This window comes from Prionailurus viverrinus, chromosome B4 (genome assembly GCF_022837055.1).
Source record: "Prionailurus viverrinus isolate Anna chromosome B4, UM_Priviv_1.0, whole genome shotgun sequence".
NCBI lineage: Eukaryota > Metazoa > Chordata > Mammalia > Carnivora > Felidae > Prionailurus > Prionailurus viverrinus.
The window spans coordinates 139,118,160-139,138,185 of NC_062567.1; the positions used below are offsets into that span (position 1 = coordinate 139,118,160).

Genomic DNA, 20,026 nt, shown 5'->3' on the forward strand with positions numbered 1-20,026 from the left:
GGTCACCCCCATGCTGTCCAACTGCCCCCTCGCGGCCTCTGAACCACACAAGTGCCACAGGCTCCCTTGCACCAGACCTCTGCCCAGCATACTTCCTCCCAGCAGGGAGAACACCCTCTTCCCCTGTCACCCATGCTGCCTGCTATGGCCTTTCAGGACCCCAGAACTGCCTCAGCTTGGGGCTGGTATGCCGGGAGGGGAGCCAGTACACCCCCCAGTAAGGCCCAGGGTCTACGTAGGTGGCATGCTGGCTCAGGGGACACAGGCCAGAGGAGAAGGCCAACACCCCTGCCTGGCTGCTCTGTTGACACAGGTGGCCTCCTGAAAGACCGACATCAACCCTGATTCTCTTTCTTGCTTTTCCTGAGGAGGGGCCGGGGGTTTGGTCCCTGCACCAGAAAGTGATGTGTCCAGGGCCACGCTGATGGCAGAGCTAAGGCCAGAACCCAGGCTGCACCCAAAAGGCTTCCCCTCTCCTTCCCCACAGCACTCGGGCCAGGACCCGCCTAGCACAAGGATGGGGAACTGGTGGGCATCATGTCATCTGAGGACAAGGATGTGGGCACTGAGCCAGGCCCTGCGCCCAGATGTCCCCGATCCCAGCCCAGGGCGAGACCCTCCTGTGCCCAGCACACTGACACACCAGGCACTCAGGTGGACTAGCCCCCAGCCACAGCGGGAGGCAGCAGTGAGTGATCCAGTCTCTGTGCCTGAAAGGTTGGGTGGGGAGACCACAGAGAGTAACAAAGTGGGAAAGAGAACCCCAGCTCCAGGTCCGGGCCTGCCCTGTCCCCACAAACGGCCCCCGTTGCCAACCAGGGCTGCGCCAGGCTCCCTCCAGAGCCCAGGTCCAGTCATTGTCACAAGAGTGTGAATCAACCACAGAGCAGAAGAACGCAGACCCACTTGGGTGGGACCTGGAGGCAGGGCAGCAGAGGCCAGGCCCAGCCCTTCAAATGCTCTGGCCGAGATGAGGCAGGGTGAGCTGTGTGCTGGCCTGGTTCAGGGGCCGCCAGGGGAGGCCAGGACAGGGCAGCGTTCTTGCCCGGGTAGCTGAAGGGGCCGAGGTCCTCCTATCATTGGGCAGAGAGAAGCAGAGCCTGTCAGATGTGAAACCATGGAGGGGAAGGGAGTGCAAGGACCACGGAGAGAAAAGGGAAGCACTGGTGCAGGGCCCCCCCACAGGTCCCCCCACCCACCAGTCAATTACAGGCCACTGATCCCGCCCTCTCAGCCTGTAATTTGAGTCCAAAGACAATTAGCTGCAGGCTGGCCCCACCCCACCCCACCCCACAGCCCCACCCCAAACACAAACTCCCACTAGGCTCCGGTGCAGGGACTCTGCCCAGCCCCCACCCTCAGCAAGGAACCCGCCCCAATGAACCTGCGACTACTTCAGAGGTTGGGGCTGGAGGGACACTGCGGCCCCCCCAACTGGTCACACGTGGGCTTCGGTTCCAGGAGGTCTGATCCGCTCACCTCCTCCTCCACCCTCTGGTCTCCAGCCTTACCCGGACCAGACCCGAGTCCAAGGCAGGCTCTGGACACAGGAGCCTCCTCGGACAGGGGAGAAAAGCTTATGTCCCCGCCCACGAGCACCTGTTGCTGCAGCAAGGACTGAGGCAAGTGACCGGGAGACAGCCCTCAGTGGCAGAGGGCATCACACCTCAGCGTGGCCCTGCTCAGATCTGAGAAGGGGCGAAATGGGAGGGTGCTGGAACCCACAGCCTCTCCCCCGGTGCACCCACACCTACACCCAACGTCCCAGGGGGGATCATTGGCTCTGGCCCCAGGATGTGGGGACAAGGCAGGGGACAGGATGCCATGTTCCCGGAGTGGTTTTGGTTTTGGGATGGCTCAAGTGTCTGCAACCGTGTCCTCTTGGGAAAGATAGGCATATGCCATATGGACCCCTCCCCAGGCTGCCAGCCCACCCCAGTGCTTTCCAACCCAATCTCTTCTGCCCCACTTGCCTGGGCTAGGGCCAGGACCCTGGGCTTCCTGCTCTGTGCCCAAGCTGCCAGCTCTGTGTCTCCAATGGGGTCCCCACAGGGGCTGCTGAGCACAGGGCTTGTGGGCACACTCAGGCACAGAGCCAGGGGGCCCACACAGCAGAGGCAGCGCCCCAGAGAGCTCCTCACTCATGAATGGCTCGTATCTCTTCACCTGGGGAACCCCTCACCTGCAGGCTGGGCTGTCAGAAGGGCTTCGAGGGGGCTGTGCATCAGTCAGCGGCTGGTCAGTGGGTCTTGGGGGGGGGGGGGGACAGGGAGGTGGCCAGGGCCAGCCGGAGAAGACCCCTGTGCGGCACCCTAAGCAGCCTAAGTCACGCCCCTACCTGCTCCTCGTCATCCCTGGGAAGCACCAGGTGTGAGTAACCCAAGGTGTGTCCCTGAACCCAGCGCTGGAGAGTGGCCTCAGCGGCCTTCAGGCCACGGTGCGAAGCCTTCTGGGGCTGAAGGGGGACCCCTGGCTGGGCCCCTCCCCCAAGCCCTTGAGGACAGGATCTGGGGCTCCTCCAGCCCTGTGGCCTCCCTCGGAGGGGCCTGGGTCGGCTCCAGGCTGGCTAGGCAGGGCCTGCAATCTCCAACCCGAGGGTGACGCATCCCCTCCCACCCCGCCCCCGACCGGTCTGAGCAGCCTCAGGAGGCGGTGGAGCTGCCCAGACTAGCCCGTCCCTCCCTCCCAGGGCTCTCAACCCTCAGCCCCGGAAGTGGATCCCTCGGCAGGGCTGCGGCCTCCCCCCTTGGGTGGCTGGACACGGCTGGATAATCCAAAATAATTCCTTCTTGGCAGGCAGCCGGCGGGGGAGGGGGGACTCACATTCCAAACCCTTGTTTTTCTCGGTAACCTCCCTCCCCTCCTGGGGCAAGGAACCCCTGGCCAAACCTCAGGCCCTCCTTGAGGGGCCCACCCCTTAGACCAAGGTGGGCACCCACAAGGACACGGTGGGAAGAGGTGGTAGGTTCACATCTGTGGAGACCACCTGTTTGTCCTTAATCTCCTCTGGGAATTCCTGAAAGCTGACATACCACAAAACATAGCCAGCAGGCCCAGCCAGGCCAATGCTTGACCTTCCCTCCTAGGGACCCTCTCCTCAGGGCAGAGGGATGGCCGCTCGTGCTAGCTGTCCAACTTTCAGAATCTCAGACGGCCTCTCCCGGACACGCCAGGGTAACATCTGGGCATGGGCCGACCTGCACCGCTCCGCTCTCACAGGGCCCAGCCCTGGGTTTGGGGAGGGCACAGGGGCTTAAGTTCGACATGGAAGAGAGAGCTCTCCCACAGCAGGCATGCGCTAGAAAATCCTCCAAGGTCCAGGATATTCCACTAGCTTTGGGGCCCTGCTTCACGCCCCCGCCCCCGTCCTGTCCACTGCCACAGGCAGAGGGGACAGATGGACCCCTTCCTTCCTTTTCCAAGTTGCTGGGAAGAGAAGCCTTCGTGACGTGGCAGGAAACTCCGGGGCCCTTGAGCTCAGGGACCCCAGAAATCTGCCAATCAGCCTGAGCACAGAGGGGTGGGGAGAAGCCCATCCAGGAGGGCTTCCCGCAGGAGGAAGCAGCAGAAATGTAGGGTCAGAGGGTGAGGGGAGGGCCCAGGAACTGGGTATGCTCCCCCCCCCCCCCACAGTCTGAGATTTTCTCAGTAATAAACACTATTCCAATCAAGCACACCAGGAGCGGCCTTAGCAGGCCCTGTGGAGACGCAAGCAGGCCCAGGGCCACCAGGACTCGTCAGGTACCCCGGGTCGGTGCTAAGCTGCCCTTAGTCCCAAGACAGAACGCTTGCTCCCAACCTTCTTGCCGGGGCCAAGCACAGACCAGGGGGCTCACAGGGTGGTCCCAGCCGAAGCCCTCCTCAAAAGCAGCCCCAGCGGGTGTGTGGGGAAAGGTGGGGGGGGGGGGGGGCGGGTAGCCAAGCCCTGACTGCCGGTCACTCCCCTGGGGAAGCCTGGGCTGAGACACCCCGGAACTGCTGCCGGGGTGGGGGCAGGTGGCTGGGGGTCCCGAGCTCTTGCACAACAGGGACAACTGCAGCCCTGCCCACGGATCTCAGTGGCTGGAGAGGTGGGAGGCCTGGGCGGGGAGGGAGGGTCCGGAACCAGAAAGGGTCCGAGCGGTCCAGAGGGCGCGGCGCCCGGCTGGGGGCCCTCGGCCGGGCCAAGCCCGCTCGCCCCCGGCGCCGCGGGCCTCCCCGGCCACCTGGAAGAGCCGAGGACACACGGACGGCGGCCGAGGCCCGATCGCCCTCCGCGGAGCCGCAGCTGCCCCGGGTCCCCGCGCCCAGGGCGCGCAGGCTGGGACAGGGCGGCGCTAACGGCGAAGCCCCCCGACCCACGCGGGCGCACCGTGGGCCCTTACCCCCACCGCGATACCTGCACGTCCGCCGCCGAGGCTCGATGGCGCCCGGGCCGCGATCGGCGCTGCGCTCCGGCCCGCGCGGCTGCCATGGAGACGGGCCTTTGTGTGGCCGAGGAGGGGCCGGAGCGCGCGGGAGCAGCGGCCCCGCCCCCGACAGGGAGAGGGGGAGGGCGGGGAGAGCGGGGTGGAAGAGGGACAGGGAGGAGGCGGAGGAGGGGGAGGAGGGAGGGGCGGGCAGGAGGACGAGGGCAAGGGGAGGAGAGAGGGGCGGGAAGGGGGGGAAGGAGGAGGGAGGAGGGAGGAGGGAGGGAGGAGGGAGGGCCCCGCCCCCGCCCTTGCCCCCGCCCCGCCCTCGCCGCGAGTACCCCGTACCCTGTAACCGCGCCCGCAGCGAGTGCGCCGCAGCGCAGGGTATGTTAGGCAGCGTTCGAGCCCCGGTTCACTGCAGGCAGAGTGCGCCCCCCACCCCCCGCCTGGCACCACCCTGGGAGCGCCCGGGTTCACTCGGGAGCTCAGGCCTCAGCGCCAGGGGAGCGCTCCGAGCCACCCGACACGTCTGAACCCCTCTCGGTTGGCTCCGAAGCAGGTTAGGCACTAGTACCGTCACCTCAGATGGGGGTCGGGCCGGCCACACCCCTGCTCTCCCCAGGGGGCGGGGAGGCCTGCGCCTTGACCAGTTCCCTGGAGCCTTAGCCCCCCAGTGTCTCAGGGGAGGAGCGCGCCTGCTGGGAGCAGCCTCCCGACTCCAGCGGCCCTTCTCCCTCCTCACCTACTTCCAGAGGGTCTTTGGGAACCTGTATCCAGGCCCAGCATCAGGACTTTCAGTGCCTGGACTTGAGATACGTGCAGTCTCCCACCACTGGATGGCGTGTGCTGGGCAGCAGTTGGGGACCCAGGGAAGAGATGGGGACATTTCCCAAACCCTAACCCACACTCCTACACCAGCATGCCCCCTCCCCGCCCCAGCTCCTCCTCGCACTGTTCACTTGCTCCTGTTCACTTCCTCCGGCACCTCCACACACCCTCAAGCATCTCCTCCCCTTCAGCTCCCCCCACCCCCAGACCTGCCCCCAGTGATCAAGAACTCCCCCAACGAGATGAAGCCATTAAGAGCATTAGAAGAATGTCCTGTTCTTTCAGCATCTCAGCCGCCCTCCACCCCCAACCAGCCAGGCCAAACCTTCTCTCCTGTAGCCCTGAACTGCATTCATACCCTGGCTTACCCAATCCCCACTGCAGAGGACCCTAAAATTACTAGGGTCTGACAAGGATGCCAACTTTTTATCAAAAAAGGAAGTTAAGGGGCGCCTGGGTGGCGCAGTCGGTTAAGCGTCCGACTTCAGCCAGGTCACGATCTCGCGGTCCGTGAGTTTGAGCCCCGCATCAGGCTCTGGGCTGATGGCTCGGAGCCTGGAGCCTGTTTCCGATTCTGTCTCCCTCTCTCTCTGCCCCTCCCCCGTTCATGCTCTGTCTCTCTCTGTCCCCAAAAAAATAAATAAACGTTGAAAAAAAAAAAAATTAAAAAAAAAAAGGAAGTTAAAAGACAAGCATGGTCACAGAACATTTTAATACCAAAAATGTGGGAAGGCCACTATCCCAGACTAAAAGGGAATCTTTAAATAAAGCACAGGAAGCTGGGGGGTGATGACCGTCCTTCCTGTCCCTGGTGTGGCTGACTGGCGTCCCCACAGCCACCACACACAGCCTTCCAACCTCAAGAGCCCTCGCTGACCAACCAAAACACCCCAGAGACCCTCCCCCACCAAGGCTGTACTGTGCCCAGAGGTCAGGCTACAAGGAAGAGGGACCCCCTTCGTGGCTCCAGGAGAGATGCGTCCTCACACCTCCACACTTCAGCCTTGGACTCTCCGCCCTGGGCTGCATCGCCCAGCCTTCCGGGAGTCCCTCCCCAGAGCTCCTGCCCACAGTGGTCCTTGGGATGAACTATGAGGGACAGCCACGGGGCCTCCACCACACGGGAGGGCTCAGGGAATTGGGAGAACCTGGTTGGGCTATCCGGGAGGTCACTGGGGGTTTTGAGAAGGCCCCTCCCAGCCCCTTCCCTACAGCCTGTGCTTCCCCGGCCCACAGCATGGCAAGCACAAGCTAGAGCGATGCTTGGAGCATACCCCTCACAGTTGGGGTCACAGCCGAGAGAGGGGCCCAGGTCAACTTCCCAAGCCACCCACACACCTTGAAGCCATGGCCCTCTGGGGGCCCAGGCCCAGGACTGGCCCTGTCCCTAGCTGGCACACTAGAGAGCCAGTCACAAAGAAGGTGTTGGTGTCTTTGCAGACCACCTTGAACACCACATCCTGGATAAGGAGGCTTCCCCTCCAGGCTGACAGCCAGGGCAGGGAGGCCAGAGTGGCATTTGGGGCCAATGTAGGGCCTCTGACCCGCAGCTCCAGCCCAGTCCTGCAAAAGTGGATCTGTGCCTCCGCCCGGCTCTCTTCCGTTCTGCTTAATTCACAGCCGTGTCCTTGGACCCTGTGCCAGACTGGGCTCAGCTGCCTGCAGAATGGCGGCAGTGACAGGCTGTCCTAGGCCAGTCAGGGCTGCACAAGTCGACACCAACATTTCTGAGACCAGCGGCCACTGTCATCTGGTGACTCTGCCAAGCCCAGCACAGAAGGGGCGCAGTGGTCAGTGAGTACTCGATCTACAGGCACGCGGAAGGGGAACAGCTCGCCCAGCCCACGCCCACTCACCGTGCAGGGAGGTGGCCAAGGCCAGCCAGGCGCCCACACAGCCTCACCTCTCAGATGAAGTCGGGAGGTCGGGAGACTTACCTGCCGGCCCACGGCGCTCGGTCCACACCTCACGCCCACCCACCCGCTGGCCGACAGCACTGTCACCTGCGCTAAGCCAGGGCAGCGCCGGGACCGGCCAGCACCGGGCATTGAAGGGCCCGGCACTCTACCGTGTCGCACCTCTGGGCCTTCTGTGCCTTGCCAAGCAGCCTGGTGCTCCGAGGCTGCGGCAGCAGGGCTCTGGCCGAGAGGACCTGGTGAGGCTTGAGTCCAGGACCCCTCATGCTGCACGTGGGGGTGGATGGACACAGGGGACATAGCTCGAGGGCCTGTCAGCCAGGAAGCAGCACTGGGCGGAGCAGAGAGGGTGCCCAGTTGGGTATGCCAAGAGTGATATCCAGGACGATGCCCCAGACCCCCCTGGCAGCCTCCCAGCAGACTACAGGGCAGAGCTCCACCCCTGCAAACAGGCCTTTGCCCATCCCAAGCCAGTGACCACAGCTAGGTATCCCCCTCCCCCACAGGATGGGTGGGTGGCTGCATGAGAAGAGGGGTCTGCCTAACAGCTGCCTCCTTCCGTCTCGGGCTGGGCAGCCTGGTGGGGCCGGAGGACAGGGCCTGCAGGGCTTGGGCAGGTGGGCACCACAGGGGGCGGGTAGCCATGTGCCCAGAGCAGTGAGGGCTCCCAGCCAGCTCCGCCTCCCAGCCCTCAGGCCCTGCAGAGGGCAGGTGGGACCCAGGGGGAGGTGAGGCTCTGGCCAGCATGTGATCCGCCAATAGTCAGGGGCCAGGCTGTGGTTCCAAATGCCACCTTTACTGCTGGAACAACAGTGGTGCTGACAGGAGGCCAAGGCTGGGGAGCAGCAGCAGGGAGCTCGCGCTTGGTTGGGACCACCTCTCACTGAGGATGAGGAAGCTGGGCCAGACCCAGATCCCTGGACCTTGCCCTTTGGCTCTGTCCTAGGGGGGGCACAGGACAGCCTGCAAGTCCTTGGGCAAAGAGCCGATGGCTGTCTCGATGTACAGCTGTGCCCGCTGAAGCGTCGCCTCCTTCACCGGGAGCTGGTGGCCTTGTGCCTGCACCTGCAGGGGCAGTGGTGGTCAGGGGCAGGTGACTCCACATCCGGCTGGCAGAGGCTGGACAGGGCCAGGAGGCATCTCACCAGCTTCTCCCGAAGCTTCAGGACTAGGTCCACGACCTCCACTTCAGACTTGTCCTTCATCCAGGTCTCAATGTTCTGCTCACAGAACAGAGAATAAGACGGAGCCAGCCATCACCAGGGCCCGCCCCCTGCCCGGGGGCCTGCACACCCCCACTTCCTCCCCCAGCCCCAGCTCCCCCACTTACCGCCTCACAGATAGCTTCAAGGTGCAAGGCCTCCAGCTTATGGGCCATCTCTCTGTGCCGCTGCCGGTACCAGCCATCAAAGTGGGGGGACTTGAAAAACCGCCTGTGGGGGATGAGATACAGCAGCCGTGGACTGACTCTGGGTGAGGGCAGGGTCTACACCGACCACTGCAGGGGCCTCAGGCCACCTGCCATCCACCCACCTGTACAGGCCCAGCCAGTCGCCCTTGAGAATGCAGGTGAGCTGGGGCCCTGCGTGCTCCAGGCTGTGCAGGAAGTCATCCTGGCGGAAGGGGCGGATCTGGGGAGGAGTCTGAGACAGGAACCTGGTGAGCGTGGGGAGGTGGGGGACGCAGCCTCACAGGCCCCGCACCTCGGCTGGCCAGGACCCTTCGCTGCCTTACTCCTCAGCCACGTGAGGACCCCCAGCCCCCACCCTTCCCAGGACAGATCCTAGGATGGCCCTTCTCAGAGAGGAGGGCCTCGAGCCCCTCCGGGGTGGGCCCCGTTCTTCTGTCCTCTGAGGGATGTCTGGCATGTGTGGGGACAGCCTGGAGCCCTGGGGGCTCCTGCATACCCATGACCTCCTCCTTCACCTTCCTCCCGGACCCTCCCCAGATGCCACCTGGACCCGAACCTTCCAAGGTGTGATGCTCTTCTTCAGGGGCATGAGGCTGGCCATGTAGTGCTCCTGGCAGGGAAGGGGAGGGGAGTGAACCAGGGCCGTGGCCCTCCGCTCCCCTCCCCCTCCTGCCCTGGGCCTCACCAGGGGGATGATGAAGCTGTGGGTGAGCTCTAGGAGGTGCCGCCTCAGCGATGCCGTCTGTGTGTCCCACGGCCTCTTCTTCTGCAGGCCCTAAGGGAGCGGGGGAGGCGTGGGCTCAAATCCAAGGCAGAGCTTCACACTTCCCCACCCCGGAGCCCCCCCCCCCCCCCCCCCCAGCCTGTACCTTGAGCAGCCGCTTCAGCAGCGCCTTGTCTCGGTGGAGGTGGGCGGAGTAAGCCGTGTAGAGGCCTGGCAGGAGGGCAGAGCTGGCCCCATCCCCACTGCCCCCACCCCCTCCCAAGGGCGGGGGGGGGCACCCCCCCACAGCCCCACCTCCTAGGGAGGGCAGAGCCGGGCTTCCCCCCACAGCCCCAACCCTTCGGGAGGGCAGAAGTGGCCTCCAGCCGAAGGGCCCCCTCCCACCCCCCACAGCCCTACCCCCTCTGGATGCACCTGCACATCTATTCCCCTCTCCAACCCTGTGAAGCAGAGAAGGCTCCCCGAGAACTCAGAGCCTACTGCCTGGGTTCTGGAGGAGAGGAGGGTCCCGCCAAGGGCACACACCTGGCTTGGTGTCCAGGGTCTTCAGCCTAGAGGGCTTTTTCAGCTTGACCTGCTTAGGAAGATCCCCTACGAAACACGGCGGTGGCTGGGCCTCAGTGCCGCAGCTCTGCCACTCACAGGCTCAGGGCCCTTGAGGCTCCTCTCTGGGTGGGCCTCTGAGCCCCTCACCCCACCTCCCCAGGTCCCCTGGGCAGAGGACAGGCCAGCCTCACCTGACATCTTGGGCTCCCCAACACGGAGGATGTGGGGCCAGTGCTGGAGTGTTTTGATAAAGAAAGGGTTTGTGACTCCCAGGACCACGTTTGGTCTAGAGAGAGGAGAGAAGAGAGAGAGAGAAGAGGCAGAGGCAGGCCCAGGGAGGTGGAACACGGCAGGCTGGGGACAGGGCACAGACGGGGGACTCACGGGGCCTGCGTGCGTGTGGTGAACTCCTTGAACTCGCTGTCATGGATGGTGAAATAGGGGCGGTAGTCACAGCAGAACTTGAGGGGCTGCAGGCAGCTGTGGGGCGGCGGAGGGGGGGGGGGAAGCGTGGCAGGGCCAGTAAACACGGCAGGGGCCGGTCCAGTGCCCCGGCCAGCCCCGCCCTGTGCCGCCCGGCATACCTGATCAGAGCCAGCACCAGGTCGGAGGCCATGGCGGGTGAGGGCGCCAGGACCAGCAGGGGCTCCCCCAGGAGCATGAGCTCCCACAGAGTCTGCACGTGGGTCAGCACTGGCTGGAAACACCTGTGCGGGGCGGGGGCGGTCAGGGAAGCCCAGCGGGGACAGAGCCTGCCAGCCCTGACCCGCCCACACCTGGCACTGCCCTGGAGGGAAGGCAGTGAGGACATGAGGCCATGCCGAGGGGTGTCTAGGGTCGCCCCCCACTCCGCCGGCATGCCTGCCTGGCCCTGCACTGCCTCTTGGGCAGGGCGGCTCAGTCTCCAAAGCCTGGCTCCCTCATAGACCTGCCTGGAGAGGAGTAGCCTCAGGCAGCGAGTATCTCCCAACACAGCTGCTCCCTCCCTGCACCTGACCTCTGGAACCTTCCTGCCCACCGTGCCCATCTCCTCTAGGTAGAGGCACCGGGACCCTGGGCTCTTCTTCTGTATAATTGTCCCTCATGGAACCGGCCAAGGGTTCCTTCCTGATAGGCGGCCCCCGCCCTGCACAGGGTCTACCTCAGGGGACCCCTCCCCATGTATTCAGGTAGCAGGCGGCAGCCTGCCGGGCTCACCTGAACAGGTCCAGTTCGTGGACACTGGCAAGGACCACTGGGGTGGGCAGCAGACTCTGAGACGAGGGGCGGGCAGGGTGAGGCCGAGGGCAAGGCTGGCATCCCCAAAGCCGCAAGCAGCACCCCTCACCCCAGGAGAGCACTGGGGGCCGTGGCCCCTGCCCTGCACCCCCACCCCCACCCCCACAGGGCCCCTAACAAGTGGGGCGGGGAGGCCTGAGGAGGTGGGAGGTTTGAGGCAGGTGTGAGGCCCCGGGCCCAGGAGCGGCACCCCTACCTCATGGCTGCACTGCTTCGGAGGACTGTATTCTGGCTTGTCCACCCTGGACGGGATGCGAACCTGGGGGAACAAAAGGAACAGACGCCAGCTGGGAGTGGGTGTCCCCATGAACCTGCGGCCTTCCCAGCCCAGCCAGCCAGTCTCACCTGGAGGACTACTCCCATGACAGGCAGCTTCAGGGTCTGCCCAGGCGTGGGGGCGGGCCACTGGTCAATCTCACTGCACACTGTGGACACAGGTGGCCAGCGTCAGGAGCCTGCCCCAAGCAGCAGGTGCCTGTTGAAGCCACTGGGGGCCACGGCCAGGATGATGAAACCACTCTGGCAGGACCTGACAGCCACTCACCCGCTTCCAGGCACGGTGCCAGCCTGTCGAAGTACTCAGGGGCAATGAGGCCCAGCAGCGCCTGGAACAGCCGGACGAAGGGCAGGCGGGATACCAGCACCAGAGACTGCAGGGTGCGCCAGGCCGGTGAGATGGAATCCCAGCCACTCAGGAGTCTGCAGGGACCCCTGAGGCCTGGCTCAGCCAGAGTCTGCCTGGGGCAGTACATCCCACAAACCCCACACACACCTGTCCCCAGAAATGGCCCAACTTGGACCCCAGGCTTATTAGGAGAAAACCCAAAGCCTGCCTCTGACGAGACAGGGAAACCTCAGGCGACAGCAGAGTGGGGCTGGACCCTGGGCCTTCTCAGGAAAATGTACGTGGCCAAGATTTCTGGGGTGATCGTCCCAGGAGGCAAGCAGCTTTTGCTTATGGTGTCTGAGTTCAAGGTGGAAGTTCTCCTAATCTTGAAAGCGTGGCGAGGGCCCCTCCCCAGTCAGCAGCAAGGAGCAAGCAGCAGAGCCCATGCCCCAAAAGGCCAGCAGGAGAGCTGGGTACAGCGGCACCCATCCCCCACCCCTTGCCCCCAGGTGGGGTGGCCTATGTGGCCCAGGGCAGTGAGCTCTGCCCAGTGCCAAGTGGCTGGGGGCTGCAGGAGGAGTGGGCACTACTGGAAGGTCAGGACCCCCAGCCTGTTGGTCCATCTGTCCTGATGGCCACCAGCCCTGCCTTATAGCAGCACCACCCCCGAGCAGCCAGGTGGCTCACCTTCTGGAAGTAGCCCCTCTTCACGGAGCTGTCCTTCACCTGCCTGAAGTACACGTAACCAAAGTAGTGTGCCGGCTCCCTCTGGAAGGGGAGCAGTGTCAGCCAGGCTGAGCCCACTGCCCACGCTCCGTCCCGCCCACCCAACTCCCTGCCAAGGCTGCTACAGCTCTCCCCAGCCAGGAGAGTCCTGGGCTCAGAAGGTGGGTGACACCTCTGCAGAGAAGGTCCCTGCAAACACGGCGGTCCCTGCAGCTCCGGGGCCTGGGTGCACCGGAGGCTTACCTTGGCCTCCACACACTAGGCCACGCCCTGCCGCACACACAATGCACCGAAAAGCTCCAGGGACCCTGGAGAGTCCCCGGAAGAGTGAGCCTAACCCCAGCAGAGGCCAGGATGATGAAACAACTCTGGCAACTCAGGCAGGACTTGACAGCCAGAGGAGGTGGGGGCGCCTGTGCTGCAGGCGCAGAGGGGCTGGTGGCGCTTGGAAAGCCTACTGGCTGGGCCTGGCCAGTGCCTGTCCTCCCACACAGAGCCCAGGTGCCCTAAAGGGGCTGCTCACACCAGCCCCACCCTGGCCTGTGGGGAGAGGCAGCCACACTCACTTGCAAGGACACGGGAGCCCCACTGTTGTAGTGTCTGTCTTCCGCATGCCAGGGGCTCCTCTGCCCACCACACTGCCGGATGCGGAAGCTGAACTGAGTGTCTCCGAGGCAGCCTGGGAAGGGAGGCAGCCCCCACCAGACTGTGTCAGGGTGGAACCAGAGACGAAAGCCCAGCTTGCCAGGAAGGCTGTGTCCTAATTCACGCCCCTGAGAGTTTCACAATAAACACAGCACACAGAAGCACCAGGGACAGCCCCAAAGCATCCGTGCTGTCAACTAGCACAGGTGGGATACTGGGACTCTGGTGTGGGGCCCAGTCAGCTTGCCTGGGACAGAAAAACAGGCCTGCCTGGACAAGAGCAAAGGCCAGGTCCCAGGTCCTGGTGGCTGCTGTGTTGAAGTAAAGGGCACCAGATCCGCCCATCCCTCTGCCCAGAGACCCTTCTTTCCACGAGAATCTGGGAACGTGACCACCACTGAGGCAGTGTAGAGAGGGGAGTGGGGCTGGTGGGGCTCTGGGACAGCCTCACCTCCCACCTCCTTCCTGTTTCCCGCCAGCCCCAGAGCTGACATCCCAGCTGGGGCTGCCTACCTGAGTGGGAGTCGGGAAAAGACAGGTAGCAGATGCTGCTTTTCTGAAACACAGGAAACCCGGTGAGGCCTGGCTCAGTGCAGGGCCACATCCGTTCCCAACAGGCCAGGACCCACCTCCTTGTCCGTGAGCCGGAAGTCACTGGGGTACACCAGCTGCAGGGACACAAGCACCGGGTAACATTGGCTGGGTAGGCAGTGCCACGCTGGTTGGCAGGAGTGTGTCCCTTGCCCCCTCCTCCTCTTCCCTGGGCTCCCTCCGGGCCCTTCTCAGCACAAGACCACACTATCCTTCCCCTACCTTGGCCGCCACACCTGGGCAAGCCCCCCAACTCCCTCCTCAGACCCCTCATGCAGACTGTGGTTGGCCCCCCCTGCCTCCACCATCTCCAAGGTCTGCCCCCACGGCTTCAGAAGGTGGTTTTCAGAGCCCCCCGTGGCCTCCTCTTTCTTCTGGAGTGTGATTACATGGCCCTGCTTGCTGGCCCCTGCCCCTCCTGCTCTCCACCTCCTGAACCCCTCTACTCAGCCAGAGTCTTGGGCTGTACCATCCCCAGACTTGCTCCCCTAGACGGGACTTGTCAACCTCATCTCCTGGTTTCGATTCAGGTGTCATCCGAGACAGCAGCATCCCTGCCTGTCAACAGCACCTTGAGTGCTTTCACCCCAACCTCTGCCGTTCTGGGATCCAGGAGCTTCTGGCTTGTGCCCCACCTGGAGCGAGAGCCCCAGGAGAACACCGTGGGCCCCAGCCACGTCAGGAGCAGGCCCTTAGTGATCTAGGAGGCAGGCCATGCCCCAGAGGGGCAGGGGGCTGAGGCTTGGCTCTCAGGCTCAGCAACTCCATGCACAGGCCCGTGGCCAGAATGGGTTTCGTTGTCGGGGACCGAAATGGCAGGGAGCCCCACAGCCCTCACCCTCAGTGGGCCTCAAGGGGACTTCTGGGGAGCGGGCGTACCGTGGGCCTTGCTGCTGTCCTGGCTTGTGCTGTCAGGAAGAGGCAGTGCTGGGAGTCTACAATGGGCCAGGAGCCAAGGGCCTGTGTGCATGCGCCCCTTGCTCTGTCCCCCAAACTCTAACACTGAGGAGGAGTTGGGTTTAAGCTGAGATTTTTCCTGGGGTGTTCCCTGAGCCCCCAGAGCAAAGCTCCAGGTTCTGGGGTTTGCACTGTCGGAATGACGTAGCTTCTTGTCCTTTTATGCTCGGGCTTGCTGCTGTGCTCTCATTTTGTCTCCTCTGCTGCACACCAAGTGTCCTGAGGACAGGGACCATGTCCCAGATACTTTGGCCTCCTGGCCCCGGCAGGGACTATACCCTCACCAGATACAGTATTTATGACGTGTGTGAAAACACATGTTTGAGGGATAACAGAACAGGCAGGTCGTGTGGCAACTTCAAGGACATGTCAGCTAAGGAGGCAATAAGATCGAAGGGCATTTTGTCTATGGCACTGGACCCACAGAGGAACCTTGGGAGGGCTCGGAGGGGCAGGGCCACAGGACCACTCAGGCCAAGCCCTCATGTGTGTCAAGGCCAAGGAAAGGCAGGTGCCTGGCAGCTGGGGCAATGGACCCTCTGCACTGAGACCAGGGGTCTGACAGGAGTCTTGCAGCATCTAAGCAGGCCACCTTGGCCTCTGCATCTATGTCCACGGACCCCACTGGAAAAATTGGTGAGAGCACACGTTTATGGCCTGGTGCAGTCTCTCCTGAGAATGGAGACCAGAGGGAAGGCCAAACTGAGCCACGCCTCGATGGGGGAAGAAGTGGAGTAGACCCTCAGAGAAAGGCAGGAAGCAAGGAGTCGTGCTGCCTGAGGACCCCATCCCCGTAGGCCCACGAGGGCCTTGTCCTCTCTGCCGGAGACAGTCAGCACAGCCGCTGCTCCTGGGACGCAGTCTTCCCCGAGGAAGACAGACGTGAAGTGTCCCTTGAGAATGCCCAGGTGCCTCAGGACTCTGACGCCCAAGCTGTACCCTCACACACGCACTGATGCTTCCAGAGGTTGTAATGCACACTGTCACGGCACGCACAGCAGAACCCACGCGGGAAGCCGGCTGCCTTCTCTCCGGCCAGGTATTAAGAAGGTTTGTAGGAGTGTCAACGATGCCACTCCTTTCACTACCTTTTGTTTTGCAAAATATGGCTGTTTTCATGAAAATATTTATGTTAACACATACAGTATTTGTTTTTCATTTGGTTCTGTTTTTTACAATAGCTTAATAAGTATTTTAAAATTTTCTCAGTTTTAACTTCCGGTAAACGCTGAGAGGTGTCGCCAACACAAAAAACTTTTGGGGACCCTCGATGACTTTTGACTAGAAAGGGTCCTGAGACTGTGCAGGAGCTCTGTGCGGGAAGGACGTCAACACCACAGCGGAGAGGGGCTCTCTGGGCCTCCAGCCGAAGTTGGGCATCCAGGGCAGAGCCAGGCCCTCTCCGTGGCTGATCCGCATGTTCTCATCCCCCCCAACTAGGCCCTGCCTGCCTTCCTCTCAAGTGGGACTCCTGCCTCACCCACAGGCTTCAGTGCACCCATCTGCTTGGAACCCCCTCCCCGTATTGTGTGTCTGCGGGTGTCCTGTCCACTCACTGTCTGTGTCTCTAGCACAGAACGTGAACTCCGGGGGGCAGGGCCTTGTCTTCTCACTTAAGTCAGTGTTCCCCGTGTCCAGCCCCGGTGCTGCAGGGCCTGGCTGGCGGCAGCCACTTAGTACTTGGGTTTATCAGATGAGTGAGTGGACAACTCCTTGCCTTTGTTCTTGCTGGTTTTTTGAGGGAGGGGTTACCTGAAACAGCCCCTTCTCCCCTGCCTGGCTGCCTCCTTCTCACCCTCCAGGATTTGGCCAAGCCCTATGCCTTCCTCTGAGCTGCACTTGTCCATGGGGTTTCTGTGGGCCAGGAGCTCCTGGAAGGCAGCCTCTGGCTGTTCTGTCCACATCCCAGCGCCAAGCACAGAGCCGGGGGTGTTTCCGGTGCTCAGGCAGTCCAAGACATCCTCAAAAGCCGGAAGATGCAGCTGAAATGACCCCTGATCAAGAGGCAGACCTGATAAAGACTGTGGCTGCACTGATAAGAGTGACAGCCCGATTCCTGCAGAGACTTGATGATTTCGAGGGGCTCTGGGTCCCCAACATCCCCTCCCAGAGCTGTGTAGCCTCACCAAAGGCTCAGAAGCCCAGGCACACAGAGCCTTTAATGGTACTTGCTTAGAATTAGCTTTCTAAATGGTTAAGTTCTAGAAAAACTTACGTAAGAACGCCTTTTCTTGTGATTTTATGGGGAACAATTTGGGCAACAGCATGAGTGTGGGCTCTGTAACACTGGGCAGATCCTCACCTCACCTCTGTGCTCAGGTCCCTCGGTCAAATGGGGCTATTACAGTAATGCCTGCCTGGTGGGGGTGGGGTCTCCACAGAGACCTGGGCACTGCACTGGGATCCAAAAAGGTCTCAGGAAGGGCAGGCCCTTTGTGTTTAGAAGACTCGGGTTCCCCACAGGCTCTCGGAATTCAGCAAAGGCTGAGAAAACATGCCTTCACTGGCTTCCCCAAGGATGGCTGCTGAGCCTCATCTTGGCAACTACCTGTCAGGCTCTCTGACAACCTGGCGACGCCCCTGCACTGCTCAGCTCCCTGGTGTGGGTCACCGCTTTCAGAGCAGAGAAATGACCATTGTGACAGGCCTGCGGAAGACCTCCCCTCCCCGAGAAGACCACATTTTCATCTATAGGTGGAGGAAGAGAAGCTGTTTGAGGTGGGGGGGAGGGGGGTACAGGCAGTGGGGACACCCAGGCCCGGTGAGGTGGGTGCGGCTGGCAGACAGAAAGATGACTAGTGTGGTTGCAACGTGACTCCAAGGGGTCCGGGTCTGACTGTAAGCGAACAAGGAGGTGTGGACGGATTTCAAGCAGGAGAAGCCACAAAGGTTGGACTTTGAAGGACAATTAGAAGGGGGTGATGGCAACAGAGGCAACGCACTTCAAATCCTTGTTGGCCCCTGGGATTCTGGCTGGAACAAATGGGGAGGGAAGGTATCAGGGCTAGTGGTGGAAAGGGGAAAGACGGGACAGATTTTTATGGGAAAGATCCTTGGTTTCCCCAAGTGCGGGGCCCCTCTCTCCTGCACCGCAATGGGAAGTCTTGGTAATTTGCCTTTTTTTTTTTTTTTTTTTTTTTTCTGCTTTTGCCGGGAGCGGGGGTGGGGCACCTTCCAGGAGGTGACAGGTGCGGGGCTTCAGAAGAGGAAGAGGCCACCTGGGGGGTGGGCCCGACAGTACCTCTCGCGCGGGCAGTGCTCAGGCCGCCTGGGGGCGATGGCCGGGCCCTAGTCGGCCGGCGGCGACAGAGGAAGGCCCGCCCCGCCGCCCGGCCCCCCGCCCCGCTCACCTCCAGCGCCTGGCCTAGCTCCAGGTCGAAGGTGACCACGCACACGCACTCCAGCCAGGCCGAGAAGCGCGCCCAGGGCGCCGCCGCAGCCCGCGCTCCAGGGGACGCCTCGCCCAAGCGGCCGCGAGCCCGGCGAGGCCCAGCGCCCGACAGCGAGTCCATGGCGGCCGGGACTGCGCCTGCAGAGCGTTGCCGGGGGAACGGCTCAGAGACGTTGCCGGGGGAACTACTCGAAGGCGGCGGCCTGGGCGCAGGAAGGGAGAGCGCCGCAGAGCAGTCGAGCGGCCGCCGCGGGCTAGAGGGGCCCTGCCGCTGCCTCCGCACCCTGGCGGCCGGAGGAGCGTCGTGTGGCGGGGCGACGCCGAGTCCACCAGCGAGAAGGGCCCGCGCGGGCCAGAGCGGCCCTAGCCAGGAGGAGGAACTTCCGGGGAGGGCTGTAGAGCCGGGAGAGACTCGGGGAAGACTGCCCAGGCTGGGGTCGGGGCTTCCGGGGGCGCCGCGGTTTCCGGGGGCGCTGCCAGGGCGCTGCGGGAGCTGGAGGGGGGTGTGGGGAGGGGGCCTACGCGGCCGGCGTTCACGTCCAAATTGCGTAGTTGCTGACTACCTACCACCCGTCGGACACGAATTCCAGTCTAGTTGTAACATTCTCTAGAGATTGCTGGTCTCCTCCCTGGGGTCGCCTCGAGGTGTGGGGTCCTGCAGAGGTGTCACGTCCTGGCTTTGCGTCCGGACACTGGAGCATAGCTGTTACCTATGCGTGCAGACTGCGCCCACGCCCGTGTCTATGGCCTCTAGGGTCCGGCGCTCCCAAATATTTCTGTAACCCTCGTGGGCTACCTTGCACGCTCACTCAGGCCTGTCTGTCGAAACCAGATAACGCCTGTAACATGTAATTCGAGCCACCTGTGCCTTTTCATTTTCTGCCACGGGGGAGAAGTGAGGTTGAGCGGGCAGGTCGCCTCTCCCTCTCTGGCCTCCCGTGTCCCTCTGGCGTCCCCTGTTGGCCGAGCCTTGCCTGCAGAAATGTGGCCTCCTGAAATGTGGCTGCAGAGTCCCCTCACCCAAGGGCGAGTTTGGAGTAAGGACAATAACTGATAAGACAGGCCGTGTATATTCGAGTTGTATGAAAATCCGCTCCAAAGTTAGGCTAAGCTAGACTAGGCTGGAGTAACAACCTCCAAGTCCCCAGTGGCTTTTTCACGCGTGCCTGGACTGGTGGGAGAGCTGGGGGGCTCTCCTTCATTAAACCCCCAGAATACATGCCTGTGAGGTCACCGGCAGCGGAAAAGAGATTGATGAGGCCCATTAGTTGTTAACCACCTTGGTCAACAAGTGACGTGTGCATCATTTTATTCACAGTCCCAGGGCCAAAGTTAGTCACATGGATACAACCTAACTGCAGGGAAAATGAAGGACAGGGATACTTGATGAGCCACACAATTATCCTTTACAATTATCATGTGTCATTGAGCTTAAGATGCTATTTTATAAGTCATCAAGATAAACTGCTATTTACACAGTAATGTGCAATCAAATGTTTTCAAACATTCTATTATGAAATATTCAAAAATACATAAAAGATAGATGAACTGTACAAAGACCATCCTTTTACCTACAACCTAGAATCTACATCAATAGTTAATATTTTCTTATATCCGTTTTATCCTATATCTACATTTGTCCTTTCCTGTCCCCATCCATCAATGCATCTTATTTTTACTTTTATTTATTTATTAAAAATTTTTTTTTAATCTTTATTTACTTTTTGAGAGAGAGAGAGACAGAGAGTGCGAGCAGAGGAGGAACAGAGAGAGAGAGAGGGAGACACAGAATCTGAAGCAGGCTCTAGGCTCTGAGCTGTCAGCACAAAGCCCTACGTGGGGCTTGAACTCATGAACCATGAGATCATGACCTGAGCCGAAGTCAGACGCTTAACCAACTGAGCCACCAGGTGCCCCATATTTTTACTTTTATTTTTTTTTTCAATATATGAAATTTATTGTCACATTGGTTTCCATACAACACCCAGTGCTCATCCCAAAAGGTGCCCTCCTCA

The 20,026-nt window shown here is 61.7% G+C and overlaps 2 protein-coding genes across 10 annotated transcripts in view; both read right to left on the bottom strand.

Moving 5' to 3' along the window:
- Positions 1 to 4,521, bottom strand: part of PLXNB2 (plexin B2) — a 28,717-nt gene extending 24,196 nt beyond the window's left edge. For 3 of the 5 annotated variants that reach the window (XM_047867379.1, XM_047867373.1, XM_047867378.1), the window contains exon 1: positions 4,379 to 4,521. The gene's annotated coding sequence lies outside the window, so the exon portion shown is untranslated. Of the gene's footprint in view, positions 1 to 4,364 lie in introns of all 5 variants that reach the window. The other 2 variants (XM_047867375.1, XM_047867377.1) reach the window with 2 other exon arrangements.
- Positions 4,522 to 7,910: 3,389 nt separating this feature from the next.
- DENND6B (DENN domain containing 6B) lies at positions 7,911 to 18,849 on the bottom strand. 5 transcript variants are annotated; one of them, XM_047867886.1, is made up of 20 exons: positions 17,971 to 18,464; positions 13,702 to 13,740; positions 13,586 to 13,628; positions 12,994 to 13,106; positions 12,389 to 12,469; positions 11,639 to 11,744; positions 11,440 to 11,519; positions 11,291 to 11,353; positions 11,014 to 11,069; positions 10,401 to 10,523; positions 10,201 to 10,296; positions 10,008 to 10,102; positions 9,796 to 9,861; positions 9,416 to 9,480; positions 9,232 to 9,321; positions 9,103 to 9,156; positions 8,669 to 8,778; positions 8,466 to 8,568; positions 8,281 to 8,358; positions 7,911 to 8,200 (listed from the first exon to the last, which is right to left on the bottom strand). In XM_047867886.1, the coding sequence occupies exons 1-20, from the start codon at positions 18,130 to 18,132 to the stop codon at positions 8,078 to 8,080; spliced, it is 1,746 nt and encodes a 581-aa protein (XP_047723842.1). In that variant the 5' UTR covers positions 18,133 to 18,464; the 3' UTR covers positions 7,911 to 8,077. The 5 variants fall into 5 exon arrangements, with proteins under 5 accessions (XP_047723842.1, XP_047723843.1, XP_047723839.1 ...); XM_047867887.1 differs by having other exon boundaries at positions 8,281 to 8,355; positions 17,971 to 18,440; XM_047867883.1 differs by having other exon boundaries at positions 9,103 to 9,321; positions 17,971 to 18,478.
- Between the last annotated feature and the right edge of the window lie 1,177 nt (positions 18,850 to 20,026).

Coding starts and splice junctions, on each gene's coding strand:
- DENND6B (XM_047867883.1), bottom strand. CDS start 18,132: ATGGACTCGCTGTCGGGCGCTGGGCCTCGCCGGGCTCGCGGCCGCTTG. Junction 13,629..13,701: donor TCCGGCTCACGGACAAGGAG/GTGGGTCCTGGC, acceptor CCTGTGTTTCAG/AAAAGCAGCATCTGCTACCT. Junction 12,470..12,993: donor GGGCTCCCGTGTCCTTGCAA/GTGAGTGTGGCT, acceptor CTCCCCTTCCAG/AGGGAGCCGGCACACTACTT.